The 21,307-nt window shown below is 41.7% G+C and overlaps 1 protein-coding gene across 5 annotated transcripts in view; it reads left to right on the top strand.

Annotated features, from left to right (window-relative positions):
* MTUS2 (microtubule associated scaffold protein 2) overlaps positions 1-21,307 on the top strand; it is a 480,281-nt gene that overhangs the window by 208,533 nt on the left and 250,441 nt on the right. For 4 of the 5 annotated variants that reach the window (XM_084878667.1, XM_084878666.1, XM_084878668.1 and 1 more), the window contains one exon: positions 13,570-13,767. In XM_084878667.1, the coding sequence (XP_084734793.1) occupies positions 13,570-13,767 (198 nt within the window). The remainder of the gene's footprint in view (positions 1-13,569; positions 13,768-21,307) is intronic. The other variant, XM_084878669.1, reaches the window with a different exon arrangement.

The following is a 21,307-nucleotide window of genomic DNA, read 5'->3' as shown; positions in this document are numbered from 1 at the left end:
GGAGGGCTCACACTGACAGACCTGCTTTCTGTCCCTTTTAAAGCCAAGTTTCTGAGAGAGATTTGGGAAAACAGCTACTGCTTCAGGAAATGTAAGCCTGTTACTGAACTGAATGCAAGGATTGTTTATGCTCTTAAACTTTTGTTTTAATATAATACCTTTATTGAGATATAATTCATATACTACATACAATAATCCTTTTGGAAGACATAGTTCAATTGTTTTAGTGTATTCACAAAATTTGCAACCATAACTACAATCAATTTTAGAACATTTTCATGACTCCATGAATAAAGAAACCCTGTAGCTGTTTTCAGGCACTCCTCATTTCTCCCAAATCCCAGTCCCTGGCAACCACTAATCTGCTTTCTGTCTCTATAATTTTCCTATTTGGGACATTTCAAATAATGGAGTCATAGAATATGTGACCTTTTGTGTCTGTCCTCTTTCACATGCTTAATGTTTTCAGGGTTTATCCATATGGTAGCATGTGTCCATACTTCTTTCCTTTATGTGGCTGAAAAATATTCCAATGAATCGGCATTCCAAATTTTGCTTATCCACCCCCCCCCAGTTCATATGTATTTGCACTGTTTCCACCTTTTATTATGAATAATGCCACTACAAGTAGAGAAATTCTTTCATGTCACATGTAGAAGTAAAATTGTTCTCTCTGTTTAACTTTTGGAGGAACTACTAGACTGTTTTCCAAGGGGGCTGCACCATCTTACATTCCCACTAGCAGTGTATGAGAGTTCTATTCTCTCCATACCTATATCCACACTTGTTAATGTCTGTCTTTTTATTTTTTTATCATAGCTACTCTAGTGAATGTGAAGTGTATATTATTGTGATCTTGATTTGCATTTTCTGATGGGTAATGATGTTATGTATCTTGCCATATACTTATTAGCTATCTGTATATTTTCTTTGGAGAAATGTCTATTGAAATTCTTTGCCCATTTAAAAATTTGGTTACTTTCTTTCCATTACTGAGTTATGCAGTTATTTATACACTAGAGGCCCATTGCAGGAAGATTCTTGCAAGATAGAGCTTCCTGCAGCCAGAACAAAGCAAAGAAGGGAGTGAAGCCTGCTGCCTCCCTCCCTCCCATCTTCACTGCCTCACTTCCCTCCCTTCTCCACAGCTTCGCTCCTTTCTGCAGTGCTTGGCTTCCTTCTACGCTGTCCTCAGTCTTCGCTCCATGCCTGTGTATGCAAATTAATCTTCATCTTTGTTGGGTTAATTTGTATACTCGCTCTGATTGGCTGGTGGGCATAGCAGAGGGATGGTCATTTTGCATTTTTCTCTTTTATTTGTGTAGATTTTTTATACTAAAAAGATATCAGATATATAATTTGAAAATATTTTCTCCCATTCTTACACTCTTCTTTTCTCCCCACATTCTTGTTAGCATCCTTTGAAGCATAAAGGATTTTAATTTTTATGAAGTTCAATTATTTTGTCTTGTGTTGCTTATGCTTTTTATGTCACATATAATAAATCATTGTCTAATCTGAAGTTGCGAATATTTACACCTGTGGTTTCCTCTAAGAGTTTTATCATTTTAGCACCTACACTGAGGCTTTCAATCCATTTTGAATTGTTTTTAAAATAATACGAGATAGTACTCTAACATCCTTCTTATACATATGTGTATCCAGCTGTCCTTGCACCAATTTGGGAAAAGACTGGTTTTTCCCCATTGGATGGTCTTGGCAGCCTTGTTGAAATTCAGTTGACTGTAAATGTTTGGTTTATTTCTGGAATCTCAATTCTGTTATATTAAGCTATATGTCTAAGTTTGTATTCGTTCTACACTGGCTTGATTACTGTAGCTTTAAACTAAGTTTTGAAATTGGAACATGTAAGCCCTCTAACTTTCTTCTTGTTTTACAAGATTATTTTGGCTATTCTGTGTGCTATGAAATTAATATCAGCTTGTCAGTTTCTGCAAAGAAGCCAGCTAGGGTTTTGATAAGGATTGCATTGCATCTGTCCATCAGTTTGGGAAGTATTGTCTTCTTATCAATATCAAGTATTCTAATCTATGGACACTTACTTGTGTATTCTGATTCTTATCAGCAATGTTTTGTAGTTTTAGAGAACAAGTTTTATACTACTAACTGAACCACCTTGGAGATATGGATAAACCCATACCAAAATTGGTTGAATGTCCATTTAGTATTAGGAAAATATTGAGGTAATTTGATTAATAGTAAGGTGAAATATTACAGAGCAGTGTTTTTATGAAGTAGCTTTGTGGTCTAGAAGCAATGCAATTCATACTTCCAGACACTTTGGTATCCTAAGATATAAAAATCCAGGGTTTGTAACAACTGACAGAAGGCTCAACCGAACACCAGAAATCAGTCCTGTATCAGTGCTGCGTTACCGTGGTGACCCAGCACTGACTGCTGAGGGGATTGTGGATCAGGCCCAGAGAGAGAGAAGTAAGGTCTTATCCACAGCCTCCGTGGCAGCTGTTGATCAACTATTGCCTCTCTCTTTCTCTCTGGGCTTTACCAGCAGCTGCGCCTTTGTCTCTCTAAGCCTCCGTGGAGGGTACTGATCATCCCTGCCTCTCCAATCAGGTCTGGAGATAGGCCCAGAGATGCTGACTAGCATAGAAACTGACCTATCAGAACCAAATCAGGGTGAACTGTGAGGAGCCAATGGCTGCCTAGGGGGCGAAGCTTTTGATGCTGATTGGAATAAAAAATGACCAATCAGAACCAAATTGGCTGGCAGAGGAGGGCAGTTGGGGATGAGATCTGGCCAGAAGGGCCACAGTGGGCAAGATCAGATTCGCAGGGGAGGACAGTTGAGGGCAACCAGGCCTGCAGGGGAGGGACAGTTGCGAGCAACCAGGCCTGCAGGGGAGGGCAGTTGAGATCGAGATCAGGCCAGCAGGGGAGGCCAATTAGGGGTGATCAGGCAGGCAGGCAGGCAGGCAGAGGCAGTTAGGGGTGATCAGGCAGGCAGGTTGAGAGGTTAGGGACAATCAGGCAGGCAGGCAGGCAGGAGCAATCAGGCAGGCAGGCAGGTGAGCAGTTAGGAGTCAATGATCCCAAATTGTGAGAGGGATGTCTCACTGCCAGTTTAGGCCTGATCCCCTAAGGGGTCCCCAGTTGGAGAGGGTCCAGGCTGTGCTGAGGGAACCCCCTCCATGAACAAATTTCATGCACTGGACTACTAGTAAGGTTAATAAAATTGTTTAAAAACTCTCTTGGCTTTCACATTATTGGAACTTCATGAATGAGGTGACTGCATAGCTACTTCAATGATGGAATGGAAAACCTCAAGTGCCTCACCTTCCTACTGGAAGTTGTTGATGCCAAATACACCTCAAGAGAGTCTGAAAATTATTGCTTACACAATTGAGCTCTCTGGGGAGGGCAGGGCCACCCTCCTAAGCAAGTGCACAATGGCCTGGAGAGAGCAGGGAAAGGAGATTCACTTGGAGTTTATTGTGATCAGGGTGTGGGTAGGTGCATGTTTCAGACTCAGGTAGGTGTTTGTGTGTTTAAACTTTCCCATGGTTTCCAAAAGAAGGAACGCTGGGCTTTCCTAGATCTGGGAAGAGGGAAAGCCCTGATATTTGACTGACAAAAATGTGCTCTATATCATTTAATTGACTTTGAACTTGTTTAGTAAGACAGGATGGTGCTCTATGAGGCCTGAGGCCAGTAAAAGGAAGGTGAAAGTTCCATCAAACACCTTGTTCAAGAGCCTGTGTGTTCTGATAGGCCAAATGCTTGCCTTTTTCACTCTCAGAAATGGGTGAAACTCCAAAAGTGGACATGGACTGTTTTTGGTGAGGTCACATATTGTGGCTATAAGAGGTATGGAAACATGTGTGAGCTTGATTTTTATTCAGGCTGACTATGACACAAAAGTTCCAGAATTTTTGGTATTTTGTGTTTTTTGTTTTTTTTTTTTACCACAAAAGAGGCAATATTGAGCAGAGACCAGACAGCCTGGCAATGGCTCAGAGAGTAAAAGTATACAAATGGGATGACTTCCTGAAGTTTGTCTAATTGTTCTGACTCTTGATCCCATCTTTTCTCAAGAGTATTTTGGTTAAAAGATGAATAGAAGTGGCTCTCCAACAAGCTCTGTTACATGTGATGGCCATGCTTTCATCTGTAAAACTCCCATTGCTGTTCATCGGTTGACCCAAGAGACTTCCCAAGGAGCAAAGGGGTCTGGGAGCAGAGTGATCTTCAGCAATGTGAGATCAGGCAATGGACTGAGGACAGGGAGGCTACCCACTCTTGTAGGTGGGATATGCCAGAGGCCCTAGTTTGGCTCCATCCTATAGCAAGAAAACCTTGCTACCCTATTTCCCCGAAAATAAGACTGTGTCTTATATTAATTTTTGCTCCCAAAGATGCGCTAGGTCTTATTTTCAGAGGATGTCTTATTTTCAGGGGATGTCTTATTTTTCAATGAAGAAGAATACGGTACACATTTATTGTTAAATAAAAATAAAGGTAATTTATTACCTGTATACGGTATGGTAGTACGGTAGTTGTCAACACAAACTAGACAAACTGTGAATCCTAAAGTATCAAAAATTTACTCATTTATTCAATGACAATCATGTCATCATCTTCTGAAACATCATCATAACAATCCAATTCCTGAATTTCCTGGTGAATTTCTTGTGACTCCATTTCTTTCAGAATCAGTGGACCAAATCTCTCATGTTTAGCCTAGGGGGCCTTATTTTCGGGGGATGCCTTATATTTCACTCAGAAGGAAACCTGTAAGTAGGTCTTATTTTTGGAGGATGTCTTATTTTCGGGGAAACACGGTAGCTGCACTGGGTGTCAAATGGTCAGGGCCAATGAGAACTTCTCTTTTCAGGGGAGACCAGCATATGTCCAGCAGTTGCCACTCTAATGCTGTAGTGTGAAGGGCCAAGAAGGGCAGTTCTTGCATTAAAACCCATGAGCAAATTATAGTCATTGTAAGTGGTCTAGAAACTTCAGGAGGTACAATCACTTCCATTAGAGCCCTCAGTTGCTAAGTGAGGGAATCTCTGAGGGCTCTAATGGAAGTGCTTGTTCATTGTAATTTGGACAGATTCTAGAGCCATTTGTTGGAGTGGACCCTGGTAAAGGAGAACTGAATTGCAAGTAACAGCATAAATGGACTTTAAGTAAAATTTTCAAATGAAGAATATTGAAATATTCAATATATCAGAATGCATTTGGCTTCCTGAAACCAAAAGAGACCCAAAGATCTTGGGCTTCTTTTAACATTATGGGGGCTGATACTGTCATTAGCTATTTCTTGACAGTGTCAGGAATGGAGTACCCCACAGTTTACCCAATCATTTTTAGGAATTTAAGATGGCAGATCCTTGCACTACATATTTGTATTTCCTGAGTGAGTGTCAAATGAATGTCTGCAGAGGAGGATGCCATCAGTGTCACAGTAGACCTGAGCTCCTGGAGAAAGTTGGATACAGTTAAGATCTAGCCTGAAAAGACTGTGTGATGGCAAAGCTCTGAGGAACCCCATGGGTAGCCACCATGTAAAGGTTTATTGTGTCCCTTTGGAAGTAAAAGAAAAAACTGTGGCTGAGAGGCTATTGAAATTGCAACTGAACAGAACATGTTATCCAGATCTATAACAGCAAAACTATTTTCCAGTTTTTGATTTAATGGAGTCAGTAATTTCAATAATACTGTGTTGGAGGGCTTAATGAGTAGCACCATAGCCTCAAGGTTGCATAATCCACTGTGAAGTGTCATTTCAGGTTTAAAAACAGGTCAAATAGATTGTTAAATGGAGAAGCAGTGGGCTTGTATAATGAGTTTCAATCTTTTCAGGTTTTGCTTTAAATTTACATTGGGCCATAATAACTACTTTAATTGGAGGTATGGTCCCTGGAGTCCCATTTTGTCAAGCCAATTTGTAGGTGTTACAAATTTTATTTAATTAAATTTATTCATAATTGAGTGCTCATGTTCACTCTGGGATATTTTAGGGCCATGGGTGCTATGTGCTATAACTGGGAAATTTAGGCAAGATGATAATTCTGTGTTTGAAGTGAAGCATATGTGTATCCTCTATTTTTTGTTCAGTAATTTTCCTAAGATTTTAGAATATTATAGGGGATACATTGTTTAAATTTAATTAGATACCAGGAATAACTTAAACCTCAGTATTGATTAAGGCCATGAAAGTTTGCTAATTGGTGCTGTTAAGCAGATGTTAGCATTAGTTCGGAAGCTGTGTTGTAGAGGTACAACAGTCAGTTAGTGCCCCTTTCTTATTTGTTGTATAAATTCTTTTAGTAAATTTTGGATTTCCAGTTCCAAAATTAGGTCCAGCTGTGGACATCTGTTTTAGTTTGTGGTTTATTCTGCTATACCCAGGTTTTTTCCTCTCTCTCTATTTCCCCTTCCTTCTACCCCCTCTTTCTTTTTAAGCGTTTGTTGTATTTACTGGGGGTTCTCTGTACTATGCTTACCTATATATATGAAACCCTAAATGACCAATCATCCGGTCGACCGTCAACCATTTGACTGGTTGCTATGACATACACTCATTACCAGGGTGCAGAAGCTCAACGTAGGAGCTGCTCCTGGTAGTCTGAGCTCCCACAGCGGGAGCACCGGTCAGCTGACTGTTGAGCACCAGAAGCTTGGCTTATGGCTGGCAAGCATAGCTGCAGGGGCATGAGCCTCTCCCGCCTCTGTGCTGTGCTACCGAGTGAGAGTGAATGGCAGCAGTAGCAGCAGGCACAGTGTGCCAGGATGAGCGGGAGCAGAGCAGCACCTGGCCAGGGCTCGGGCTCCTCCCAGGCTGCCTGCCACTTTGCGCACTATTTCATTCCTTGGGCCAGGCCTGCGAGGATCAGGCCAAAACCTGACCTCAAGAGGGTGCAGGCCAGGCTGTGGGACCCCACCAGTGCATAAATCCTTGCACCGGGCCTTCGATATTTTATAAAATTTCTCAGAGAGCTGCAAATCAGTATCCATCAGGTTTGGAGGCCTTCCCTATGGCAGTGGTTGCTTTATAGGATTTAAGGACTCTGGGTATAAGAAGGTTTGAATTAACTCCTTTGCAGTGCCACAGAGATGCCATGGAGTTTTCTCTATAACTCTGTGGATCAGCATTTTTATTGTGACAGAGATGTAGACAGCAGCGGCAACAGAGGAATGTAAGGGGACTGCTGAGCCATCTGCTCTTTATTGCAGGCCTCAGCGCTTCACATGGTTCCTTTTTTATTCTCTTTTTTCCCCTAGTGACTGCTTTTCCATGAGTGACCACACAGTGAACCTGTGTTTAACACCAGTAGTCTTTCCCCTGAGCTCAGGATTAGTCTCAACTCCATTCTAAAATGCACATATAGGTCCAACCTATAAAGTACATGACCCAAGGCCACTCTGAAATAGCCCCACCTGAATCCCATATTCAGTTCTTAAAATCCAATTAATTATTGAAATTTCCAGCGTAGATCATGGAATTCCATTACAAAGGCTCTGGAGGGCTCACAGCATGAGCAGTACAGCTCAGAGCAGGAGCTCGCCGGCAAGCAGCAACTCAGAGGGCAGTTGCCAGTCAACAAGCAAAGGACCCCATGGGTGGTCACTGTCTCAGTATCCTGATCACAGCACCTATTGTTGTAGTAACCCTGAAGAAGTAGGGTGGACCCACCCAAAATTCAGTTTGTAAAGACCAATTAAACCATGAACAAAGCAAGAGGACATTTATTACCATTTATTACATAACTAGAGGCCTGGTGCATGAAATTTGTGCATTGTGGGGAGGAGGCGTCCCTCAGCCTGGCCTGTGCCCTCTGTCGGGTATCCCTCAGTCTGGGAGCTCTTGCAGATGTCTGACTGCCACGGGGGTAGGAGAGGCTCCCGCTATCACCATTATGTTCATCAGCCATGATCCTGGTCAACAGCTTCTGGTTGAGTGGCACTCCCCCAGTCAGACCACACTGACCACCAGGGGGCAGCTCCTGCATTGAGCATCTGCCCCCTGCTGGTCAGTGGTCATCATACTGACCAGTCGTTCTCTGTTCAGTCTATTTGCATATTAGCCTTTTATTATATAGGATTGAGGTCTGTCTGGCATGTCAAACAGGCTCAGCTTTTTGTTGTTGTTATTTAGGTGGGGCTGGGATAGGGCTCCCAGAAAGTGGGCAGTGGCTTATGCAGCTTGAATCTCTTGCAGGTGTCAAAGGAAGGAGCACTGGGCTTTCTCAACAACTTTCCCAGATATGGTGGAAAGGGGTGGGAGTATAGAAGGGGGTTGAGACTTGATAGTAGTCAAACAAAATGGAATCTGACCCTTGACTATAGTTCCTAATTATTTTTTTTAAGCTATTGGGTTCAGTCATTAGACTATCCATTGCAAGTGGGTCCAAATACAATTGACTTTTGTATATTGAACTTTTTCCAGTAAGCTTGCTAAGCTTATTATTTCTTTTTTTTTTTTTAATATATTTTATTTATTTTGTACAGAGAGGAAGGGAGAGAGATAGAGAGGTAGAAACATCGATGAGAGAGAGTCATCGATCAGCTGCCTCTTGCACACCCCCTACCGAGGATGTGCCTGCAACCAAGGTATATGCCCTTGACCGGAATCGAACCCGGGACCCTTCAGTCCCCAAGCCGACGTTCTATATATTGAGCCAAACCGGTTTCGGCCTCATTATTATTTCTAACTAGAGACCTGATACACAAATTCATGCATGGCTGGGTCCCTTGGAATGACCTGTGGAGATTGGGCCAAAACCACAGTCCAACACCACCTGCTGCTCCTGCCTGCCAAACCGCTCAAACTGCTCAGCCTGGCCTACCTATGCCTGCCACAGGATCACTGCCCAGTCAGTCCCAATTGAGAGAGGCTTGTGCCACCACAGCAGTGCTCACCAGCCATGAGCCCTGCATCTGGTGCCCACCCAAGGAGGGTGGGGTGGGGGTGGGATGCAATTGGCCCTCCAGGCAGATGATGGGATGCCCTTGCTGACATTTGCACCGGTTGTCGGGAGCCACCTAGTGATTGCCTTTGTATTGTTTCTTCCTTGTGGAGCATCTAGGGAGGGGAAGTGGCCATGGTGCTAGAGGCCAACTTCCAGGAGTCTGGCAGTGCTGTCAGGATTGTACTAGTGACACCAGTCCATCGGTGCCTGGCCCATTCTCTGGAGGGCTACTAAGGGAATGTGTGGCTGCTGCCCAGCTGGTGGGCCACTTGGATGGGTTAGCCAGCTGAGCAGCAATCACACTTTGAGCATCTTCCTGCTTTGAGCATCTTCCCCCTTGTGGTCAGTATGAGTCATAGCAACTGGTCAACTAGTCATTTGGTCACTTAGGTTTTTTATGTATATAGATAGCTTTTAGATTTTATATGCTTTTCTTATACAAGCAACGTCATTAACAAATAAAGTTTTTCTTTTGGTTACAATATGTGTATCTTTTATATTATTTTCTTGCCTTATTGCTCAGGCATGTATTCATTTTCATTTATCTTAAAAGTATTTTTTAATTGCCATGTGATTTTTTTTCTATTACCATTGATTATTTGGTAGTGTGTTTCTTAATTTACACATATTTGTGAGCTTGACAAATTTCCTCCTGATTTTTATTTCTAATTTCATTCCATTATGATCATAGAATGTACTTATATCATTTCAATCCTTTTAAATTTACTGATGATTGTTTTATAGCTTAATCTATACTTTATCAGATTAAATTATAGTTCCTCAAGTTTATATGCACTTGAGGAACATGTATAGGGTGAGGTAAAAGGAGGTTTGCAGTTGTATGTGAAACAGTTTATTTTTGTATTATTTTTTATTAATTATTATATTATTTTTCATATGAACCTACACTTGCTTCATCCTGTATTTTTTGCTGCTATTGGATGAAGTATTTTATTGATATTTGTTAAATATAGTTGGTTTATAGTATTAAAGTCTTTTAAATTCTTGCTGATTTTCTGCCTAGTCATTCCATTATTAAAAGTGGAGTATTGAAGTCTTCAACTATTATTTTGAATTGTTTATTTCTCCTGGCAATTCTGGAAGTTTTTGCTTTGTGTATTTTGGGGCTACGTTGTTAGGAGTATGTAATTTATAAGTGCTATATTTTGTTTACCATGATAAAAATACCCCTCTTATTTCTTTCTTGTTTTAAAATGTATTTTGTCTAATGTGAATATAGCCACTCCAGCTGTCTGATGGCTTTTCTTTCCACAATGTGTCTTTTCCCATCCTTCCACTTTTATTTTATTTTATTATTTTTTATTTATTTATTTATTTATTTATTTATTTATTTTTAATATATTTTATTGATTTTTTACAGAGAGGAAGAGAGAGGGATAGAGAGTTAGAAACATCGATGAGAGAGAAACATCTATTAGCTGCCTCCTGCACACCCCCCACTAGGGATGTGCCTGAAACATGATCATAGAATGTACTTATATCAAGGTACATGCCCTTGACCGGAATTGAACCTGGGACCCTTCAGTCTGCAGGTCGATGCTCTATCCACTAAGCCAAACAGGTTCCGGCCATCCTTTTACTTTTAAATTAATTGCAAATTTGAATTATTTGATTTATATTTTTATCTTGTTGTTTTCATCTAGTCTGACAATCTCCATCTGATGATTGGATCATTTTATACATTCACATTTAATGTTATTATTGATAGAGTTAGAAGTTAGATTTACAAGTGCCATTTTACTTTTTGTTTTCTGGCCTCTCATTTCTTTTCTGTTTCTTTATTCCTCTTAACTACTTTCTTTTGCATCAAGTGTTAAAGAAAGTAGTAATGAGAAGTGGTATTTTTTAGTGTAGCATTTTAATTCCTTTAGTGATTTTTAGTTATATTTTTATTACTCTAGGCCGTAGGGGTGTCGAACTCAATCAGAGAAGGGGCCAAAATCTAAAATCCAGCCTAAATTGCGGGCCGAATGGTTTACTGAACAGTCATAAACTGACAATGTCATAAACTGACAGCGGAGTGCAGTGATGACAGCGCGGTGCGGGCCACATTGCAAGGCCTGGCGGGCTGGATTTGGCCCGCGGGCCTTGTGTTTGACACATGTGCTAGGGCTTACCAGATACATCTTAACTTGTCAGAATCTATTTAATATTTATACTACTTTCAGTGAGCTATAGAAATGTTACTCCTTTGTAGCTCTATTTATTCATTCTTCCTTTTGTGCTATTGTTCTTATATATTACATTTATGTCTGTTACAATATGCAATACATATTTTTAGTAATCTATCCTAATATATAAAAATCTAAGGGCCTTCATGGCCTAAACAACTGGATGGAACACCGAACACCAAACAGCAGGCTGTGTTGGGCAACAAGGCTGGCAGGGGGGTTAGTGAGGAATGACCAAACGAAAGAACAGTAGCTGTGTGGGGTAACCAGGCCGGCAGAGGGGTTAGTGAGGAATGACCAAATGAGACCAAGCAGCAGTCTGCGTTGGGCAACCAGACTTGCAGGGGGGCATGTGGGGATGACCAGGCCAGCAGGGGCGGGGGGGAAGTGAGGGTGACAAGGCCAGCAGGCAGAGGCTGTTGGGGTGATCAGGCAGGTAGGCAGGTGACCAGTTAAGAGCCAGCAGTTCCAGATTGTGAGAGGGATCCTGGATTGGAGAGGGTGCAGCCTGGACTGAAGGGACCCCCCCCCCCCCATACAGAATTTTATACACCAGGCCTCTAGTCTATATATATATTTATATATATAAAGAGCCAGGTTGTAACATCAAGGCAATCAAAGACTCTACTGAATGCCAGGGTGTGTTTGCAGCATTGAGTGGGCTAAACTGATGGTCTCTCACAGAGAGGGTGTGGTGGGGTTGATCTGCAGTGGCAGCAGCCACTGGCAAGGCCTAGAGCACATGTGTCAAACACAAGGCCCGCGGGCCAAATCCAGCCCGCCAGGCCTTGCAATGTGGCCCGCACCGCGCTGTCATCACTGCACTCCTCTGTCAGTTTATGACATTGTCAGTTTATGACTGTTCAGTAAACCATTCGGCCCGCGATTTAGGCTGGATTTTAGATTTTGGCCCCTTCTCTGATTGAGTTCGACACCCCTAGCCTAGAGAGAGAAGCAGGGTGACCAGACAGCCAAGTCTCTTTCTCTCTCTCTCTCTCAGAGGTTAGCAGTTCAGCCTGCTTGCCAGCCTCCCTCTTTGGCCCCTGAAACAGCTGCTGCCACTGCTGATCAGGCCCTCCCCCAGCGCAGGTGTGCAGAGCCCCTGCCACCCGGCCCCCTACACTGCCTGTGCAACCTCCTCCTGTCTGGTCCACCTGTTATGGCATCCCAGTTAATTAGCATATTTCTCTCTTATATACGGAATACTAAGTGAGTTGGCCCTTTCTTTTTTTTTTTTTAATTTTGTATCATGGAGTATTTTTATCTTGATAACATTCTGTTTCTATCTGGTACAGAGAGGCTTTTTGTAGGTAATGATGATAATAAGAATACTGCTCAGACATAGTGGTACTGAGATGATGGATTTATATCATGACTAGAGGCCTGGTGCACAAATTTGTGCACAGGTTGTGTCCCTTAGCCTGACTGGCAATCAGGCCCTATCACGAGGGCTGGTGGGCCATGGGGAGGGACTGTGGGCAGTTGGCCAGCTGGCCATGGGAGGTTGGCTGGCCATGAGAGGTTGGCTATGGGAGCACACTGACATGGGGCAGCTCCTGCATTGAGCATCTTTCCCCTGGTGGTCAGTGTATGTCATAGCAACCGGTTGACCAGTCATTCAGTTGCTTAGGCTTTTATATATATATAAATGTTTTATTACTTTAATAGCTAGATTTGCATATGTCTGGGAACTAATTTTGAAGTTTGTACTAATACAAAAGCAAGAAATAGAAAAGAAAAGAAGCCTAACATTAATTTGAGTACCTGTCAAGTTTGAATTATAGGCAGGGATACTTATACTAAACCTATAAGGCCAGTTTTGTGATCCCCAGTTCCTTCTGGAGAAGGAACCTGTGGTTCTTAGTGTTAGGTAATGGATCTAAAGGTACACCACTAGTAACTGGTACAGCCTAGATTCGAACCTGGCAGACCACAGTCTGGACCCTTTCCACCACATTCCTACAACCAACAAAAAGTTCATACAATGATTTTTTTTTTTTACCTGTTTTCACTACTTACACATACTGGTTATAATTACTGATGAATAGTGGCCACAAGGGTCCTTTGCCCATTTTATGTCAGATTTTAAGGTGTATCTCAACTGCACAATTCTAGGGTAACTTGCAACAGTAAGTATTCTCATTCCATCCAGCCTTTTAAGCACTTTGTATCTTTCTTTATGATCCTACAACAGGGTTAGTGTCTGTTCTGGTCCCATCCACCTTCTGCCTCTCCTTCTCTTTGAGTTCTCTGAAGCTCCTGGCCCACAGTGAGGGGTTTTCTCAGGAAGGTGTGTTTGTGAATGTGCTTCAAGGTTACTCATGGCATATTTATGGTAGAATTGGATTAATATTCACACTGTGTGTATTGTCTGTTTTGCTTTCATCTGAGAAATATATATTTTTTGTTTGGGTTCATTTTAGCAGATTTAAAGAAAGCCTCCAGTGTGAATGCTGCCAAATCCTGTCTACCGAAGTCTGGACTTCGTCCTCCTGGATACTCACGCCTGCCCACAGCCAAGCTGGTGGCGCTGGGCTTCGTGCGGAGCTCCAGCGTGACCTCCGTCTCCAGCACCCAGTCCGTGGACAGCGCGCAGCCCGAGCAGAGCCGGCTGGCTAACTGTAAGTGGGGAGGCTGGGCAGGCAGCTTGTGTGGTTCTCTTGTACAAATGCACCTCTCTCTCCAGATAGGAGCAGGTGAATTGGCATATGTGTGTAACAGTGTTTCGTTTTCTTTATGGGTTGACTGGCTTAATATACCATCATTGGGATTTAAAAAAATAATCGACTGAAGAAAAGTAGCCTGTTTCACACTATCATATTCTCAGTTATGGAGAATTGACAGGCTGGAAAAATACTTTTAAATTACCCTTAAGCTAGAAAATGAATTATTCAGGGACAGGTTCCAGGAACCCTTTGCTTCATGGTTTCTAAATAAAACGTCCAAGATCTATAAAAGGTGTTACCACTTTGTGTTGTCATGAAACATATTATATTTTAAATATTAATGGAAAGATCACCTGTGATTACCTGTAATGCTTTCATATTGATGGAGCACTTGACTGGGTATCTAAAAGTTAATTCCAAGCTGTTAAATTGGAAAACACAGCTGAGCTTTTTCAAGTCTGTGACCAGGGTGGTCCCCATTAGCTGATATGATTGCTAACAGTCTCAAAGCAAGTCACAACACCAGTGTCCCTAAAGAAGATCCAGAGGCTACCCATTTGGCTAAGCCTTTGATGACTAAATCCCACCTCAGCCTCATCAACTTCGAAGTTATTGTTATTGGATCTGAATCCATGGCATCTTAGATGTTGGTTAGCAAGAATCTGCTGAGGGCCAGAGGTTTTTTTATTTTTTTATTTTTTATTTTGTGTGTGTGTGTGTGTGTGTGTGTGTGTGTGTTAGTGTGTGTGTGAGACTAGTAGTTTTATTTTATTTTATTATTTTTTTTTTATTATATGTGTACATACCTTACCAATCCCCCCCACTCGCATACATGCCCTCCGTCCCCAGAGTTTTTCATCTATGTTTTAGAGGTTTTTATGTGAGGATCTATTTTGAAGGGATTATAGTAGTTGGATCAGATTGGAGGAGGGACAGGGACAGAGACATGGAGAGAGAAAAAGAGAGATTGGGAGATCAAGCTGAGAAAGAGTGACTGAGAATGAGATTGAATATATATATATTTCCTTCATCCAAGCTTCTTTTTCAATGCCTTGTGTTTACAGAGGTGATCTGTGGAACATTTGTACACTTACAGTTCTAAATTTTAGTCTACTTAGTTATACCTAGAAGTAATGCATGCATTTTCATTTTTCTTTATCTTGATGTGTTTGTAAGCAGTTTCTAACAGGTTTTTTGCTCACTTGGTTTCCTGAAGTTGCTGTGGCCCAGATCTACTTTCCCATCAGATTCATTTTAAGAATACCATTGTAATTGATTACACTATGGCACAGCTGATGTCTCAGAATCTGGAATGGAAATATATTAAGGAATTATTTGCATATATGTAACTCATGTTTTTAGATATGTATGTGCATAACAGTCTGAAGATTTTAAAATATATAAGCAACTCTTTATCATCATTTTTCATAGTAAAACTTCCAGTGACATATTTCTCTTTTAGGGGGAGCATGAAGGAAAAATGTCTCAGGTGGTATAAATATTTCTAAGGAAAAAAGGAAGATTTTGATTCCTTAAAAAAATTCAAGGTGAATTGAACCATGTCCCCATGGCATCAGCTTTTTCTAAAGGAGAGCTGACAGATGTGGACAGAATAATTCCAGGTGTGCTTTGGGCATTTCTAATCACCTCTGCTTCAAAGAAAACTAGATAGGCACCCCCTGAACACTCTGGGGTTATGTGCCAGAGAAAATAACTCTTAGTTTAAAGGCTTCATATAAAAGCATGTTTAATATTTCTATTCAGAATTTTAAATTTAAAAAAATAGTATCTTAGAATTTACTTTTATTTGTCACTGAACTATAAATTTGTACGTCACCGGTGAATCACAGAAAAACTTCACATGTATTTTAATAGATATCTTAGTACTGTTAACTATTCTATCTAATAAAAGAATAATATGCAAATTGACCATTACTCCAAGATACAAGATGGCCACCACAAGATGGCCTGCAGGGGAGGGCAGTTGTGGGCAGTTGGAGGAGACCAGGCCAGCAAGGGAAGGCAGTTGGGGAGGATCAGGCCTGCAGAAGAGTGCTGTTGGGGGAGGTGAGGGAGACCAGGCCTATAGAGGAGGACAGTTGGGAGGGACCAGGCCTGCAATAGGAGGGCAGTTCTGGGTGATCAAGCCAGCAAGGTAAGGTGGTTGGGGAGGACCAGGCATGTAGGGGATGGCAATTGGGGAGGACCAGGCCAGCAGGAGAGGGCAGTTGGCGGGGGGTGGGGCAGGCCTGCAGGGGAAGACAGTTGGGAGGGACTCAGGCCAGCATTGGAGGCAGTTTTGGGGGGGGACCAGGTCTGTAGGGGAGGACAGTTGGGGGGGCAGGCCTGCAGGGGAAGATAGTTGGGAGGGACTCAGGCCATCATGGGAGGCAGTTGGGTGGGGACCAGGCCTCCAGGGGAAGACAGTTAGGGGGGACTCAGATCTGCAGGGTAGGACAGTTAGGGGTGACTGGTCCAGCAGGCAAGGGCAGTTGGGGGCGACCAGGCCTGCAGGGGAGGACAGTTATGAGTGACTAGACTGGCAAGAGAGGACAGTTAGGAGTGACCAGGATGGCAGGGGGTCAGTAAGGGGCAATCAGATTGGCCAGGGAGCAGTTAGCCGTCAATCAGGCTGGCAGGGGAATGGTTAGAGGGTGATCAGGCTGGCAGGCAAAAGCAGTTAGGGGAAATTAGGCAGAGGCAGGTGAGCAGTTTGGAGCCAGCAGTCCTGGATTGTGAGAGGGATGTCCGATGGCCCATTTAGGCCCGATCCCACCATTTAGGCCCACTGGGATCGGGCCTAAATGGGTGGTCAGACATTCCTCATGGGGTTCCAGATTGGAGAGGGTGCAGGTTGGGCTGAGGGACACCCCCTCTTCCCCTGTGCATGAATTTCATGCACTAGGCCTCTAATTATTCTATAATTATTCTTTGATTTAATATCAAGGAAAGTTGTGTTTTTGTTCCTTAGTGGGAAGATGATGCTTTGATGACAAGGATTAAGTAAAATATGAAGGAAGCTCTTGAAAAACTGAAAGTCCCATGATCACATTCTTTTTTGGTTTAGCTCATAGAAGCAGCTAACATGATATCAGAGTTGGTTCCATTTTTCTTCTTGGGATGCTGTTCTTTCTTCAGATACTACTTTCCCATAGCATTCATTTTAGGAATACCACTATGACTAGAGATTATGTCGTGGCACAGTATATCTCTCAAAATCTGAAACATGACTATAAAAAGAAACTATTTTTAAATGTATAACTCATGTTTTTAGATACTCATGTGCTATAATGTCGAAACAATGTCCATAGTGACTGTGGAATGACTTAAGTGATTGACTGTGAATCCCAAGTGTTTCCTGGACTACTTTGGCTTTGCTGCAAATCTTCTGTGCTGTATTCCTGGGTTCTGAGGGCCAGGTGATGATGAGTGTGGAAAGCAGAGGCCTGTGAATCCCCTGGGCCTCAGCAGTTCTGTGTAGAACCCTCCACCTAACTCAGGCTCCGAGTTATCACTGCAGCCCCACTGGATAGGGGCTTCCTGTGTTAAGTGCCCTTCCCTCTCTTTTTACTTTTTCCACAAGGTTTTGACAAATGGAGCAGACACAAGAAGATGGACTATGTCTGTAGGTCCTCGGACCAAGGGTATCTTAGCATCTACTTTATAGCTGAGCAAACTGAAATCAGGATGGCTCACTTGGGCCAGTGTTCTTTCTCTATTTAGTTCTTAAGCTGTTATACAGGGTGAAGACACACCCAGGATTTAAAACCTTTTCTTTCTATTACTGAAGCAACTCTCAGAGTTGGTGTTGCCTTGAGGAGCCTCTCAGGCCAAACCCTACCTTACCTCCCCTGCTCAGTGTCTTCAGACAGGGACCCCTAAGTGTGTGGGCTCTGTAAGTGGTGGGGAGTAGTCCACTTGTGAAGAAACTGGCTCTGAGACTGTGCTGCTCACTGTGTGGGTTCAGGCTGTCTCTGCAATTCCCAACTAGTAACCCGGTTCCTCTGGATGAATTCAGATCTTTATCTTCATTGTGCTTCAGGAGACAGCCCTCGCACATGTTTGCCTCCTGAAGGTTATGAGAAAGACCCATTGAGAACTTCAAATAAAACTTAAAATGACACTAGTGAGCCAGAGCTTTTATAAGATAGAAATTGAACAGAAAAGTTAGTAATTCTTTAACTTGAAACTTAAATTTTAAATCATAGTATTTGAGCATGTTTGACCCAGTATGTAGCTCATAAATTTTTATAGCTTTCAGAGAAGGAAAAAAAAAAAAAAAAGAAAAAAAGAAAAAAAAAGATATGCCTGAGGCAATAGAAACTTAGAGAAAAATAAATACCGTAGAATTTAGTATTGGTATCATGCTATAGAGTGACTAAAGTATACCTGGCTGTCAAATGAATCAGCAGTTAGGTATAGACTTGATTTTCCCAGTGGGTAAGTAGGTATAATTTAAAGTTAAAGCCTTTGAAGCTGTGCATGTGGGTGGGGGGAAGAGAAGGACTTAGGGTTTCATGAATTAATAATTAATGAAAATAGGTCATATAACCTAAGGATAGTATACTTTATGTAGAGGATCATATCTCATTGTGTATTCTAAATAGCATCTAACCTACAGGGTACGCTGAAACAGAAAATCTCAGAAAAGAATATGATGGAGGTGACATTTACAGCTGCCCTTTCCAGTTTCTCCTTAGCTTCCTCTCTTTTTATACCATCATGTCTTCTCTATGGGATGAGCTAAGACCAGAAATCACAACATAAAGAATTTGAAAAGATAAATTCACACCCCCACACACCAAAAAAATAAGTTTTTCCTCCTTCTTGTTTGTTTCCCTTCCTTCCTTCCTTCCTTCCTTCCTTCCTTCCTTCCTTCCTTCCTTCCTTCCTTCCTTCCTTGCTTCCTTTCTTTTCTTTTCTTTTCTTTTCTTTTCTTTTCTTTTTTTCTTTTTGTTTCTTTTCTTTTTTGTGTGTGCAGGAAGTAGTAGGATGTTGGGGAAAGTAGGGCTATAGCTGAGGAATTGGACAGGAATGCTGACATTTGTATAAATAAAGCATGATACAGGATGCATGTGTCACAGCCTTAGAAATGACACAAAGTTGAGGTGGAGGGCTGGTTTCTGATTGGGGTGATCAGGGAGTTTCTCAGAGTGCTTGTAAGCTGGGCAATATTTTAGGAGGTGGGTGGGCTCTAGGAGATCATTCGGGAGGGGTGCATCCAGAAAACCACCTGAATTCAAGGGCCTAAATCCAAGGACCAGCCTTATTGGTACAGCAGCCAATTCATAAAAATGTCTATCTGTTGATCACAGAGAGCCATGTGTTTAAGCTTCCCAAGTTTTTTTCTTAGAACGCATCCATTTCAGTTTTTTGGTCTTCCCTTTGGTCATATAACTTATAGCTTTATCAATTAGGACTTTGGATATGATGTTGAATTTATATTTACAGCCCCCACCTCTCTCTAGAACTACTCACCTACCTTTCAAATGACTTTCCAAATATATTTAACTGGGTGACTCAAGTTACCTCAAACTGAATATTTTCCTTAGGGGGTGTTTTATTATCTTTTGCAAACCAAAGCCTACTCTCCAAGTTGCTCTATCTTTAATGATATCTCTGATCTCCTGGTTGCTGAGGCTGAACATCTCAGAATCAGCATTTTCTGTTATCTTCCTTTGTTTGCTTTTATATTCAGTGATCAAATCTGATCAGTTCTTTCTCTCTTGCCTTCACCCTAGTCTCTTCTGATCATCTCACTACCTCTCATATAAACTATTCACTGAACATTTTCATTTTCTAATCCATAAGGCACTTGATCCTAAATAATTTCCCCTTAGACCCTGTTTGATTGTTCCATGGTGTCCCTGTCATTACTTCTACTCCTTTCTGGGTGTGCAGGTCCTCCATTACCTGTCCAACCCTCTTCTCACCTTCCCTACCTACACACTATTCCCTCACATATATCCTCAACTAGCCAACCAGAATTATTCACATTTTTCTCTGAGAGATTTATGCTTACTGGCTTTTGGATCTTGTTGTGAACCATTCATCTCTGCAATGCTCTCTCTCCCTCAAAATCTCTCTATAGATTGTCATTTTCAAGTGCAATTCAAATACCACTTCCTCCTAAAGTCTTCCTTTTTCTGTGAACCCAAAGTTATCTTTTCTCCTGGGAGCTTCTACAAAGCACTTGCTTTTAACACTTTTGTGAATTCTCACATGCCATGTCATTGTAATTATTTGTTCCTATGTCTTGTCTCCCCTATGGATTGTAAGGATTGAGGATGAGGGTTATGTCTCAATTTTAGTGTCTCTCATACTACTTCGCATGGCCTTTACAGTAGAATTTCAAGAAGCATTTTTCCCTAACAGAAACATTTTCTCTTAGGTGAGTATGGGACAAGAGAGACCCTTGAGAGTAACTTGGGCAGCTTTTGGAAGTATTTTGGACTTGGAATCATTTTAACATTATCAAGACTTTCACAAGTTTTGATAGTTTATCTTTGTGGTTTTCACATTTTTCTAGAATCTCTAAAATATTGCTTCCACTGACTATGGTGTACCTATAGATAATTTATACAACTCAAAGAGTAGAAAAAATAATAGGTCATTCAAAGTGTAATTATATTCAGAAATAATTTATCATGTAGACTGAACTCATAGTTTCACAAATGACTAATAACCTACATATCTCCTTGCATTTAATTAGCCATTTTAAAAGAATTGGGCTAAACCTTACTTTTGAGACTTTTCATGATCACATGAATACCAAAATTAGGTATTTCAGTTTAGAGAGATTAGATATTCTCATTAAATTCTAGAGTTTTTATTTCTTGTTTTAGTACTTAAAATAAATAAGTAAATATTTTCTAAATTATTGAACAAGATTTAGGTTCTGGGAATATAATCTGAACTGGAAAGTCACTAGCCTTTTTGGAAGGTTAATCAATGAAAATTAGGGTTAATATGAAAGCGTTTTTGCAATGCTAATTTCAGCATTTATGCTCATCCTATATAATATAAGGGTAATATGCAAATTGACAGAAGTGTGAATGATCAGTTGGCAGGGGGTGGAGCTAGTGAGCAGGCAGCACCAGGCCAGCCAAGGCAGGTGCCAGCAGGCAGAGGGAGGGGACAGTAATCAAGGGGTGGGGCAAATAACAACATTAAAATATTTATTCTAATTAATTCACTTTTAATGTGCACAAATTTGTGAACTGAGCCACTAGTCCTATATAATGAAAGCCTAATATACAAATCAAATGAACAGTGGAATGACTGGCAGAACAACTGGTCACTATGATGTGCACTGATGACCAGACAGCAGGCGCTCAACATAGGAGCTTCCCCCTACCTGTAGGCCTCAGGCCTGCCAAGACTGGTGCCAGCAAGGACCCTCCCGATCACCCTGCCAGTTGCCTCACAGAGGTGGTGGTGGTGGGAGGAGCAGGCCAGTGGTGGTGGGGAGCGGGCTAGTGAGCAGGCAGCACCA

The sequence above is a fragment of the Pipistrellus hanaki genome (genome assembly GCF_964339955.1).
Source record: "Pipistrellus hanaki genome assembly, chromosome: 3".
Taxonomy (NCBI): Eukaryota; Metazoa; Chordata; class Mammalia; order Chiroptera; family Vespertilionidae; genus Pipistrellus; species Pipistrellus hanaki.
This window is presented reverse-complemented; position numbering and strand designations above follow the sequence as displayed.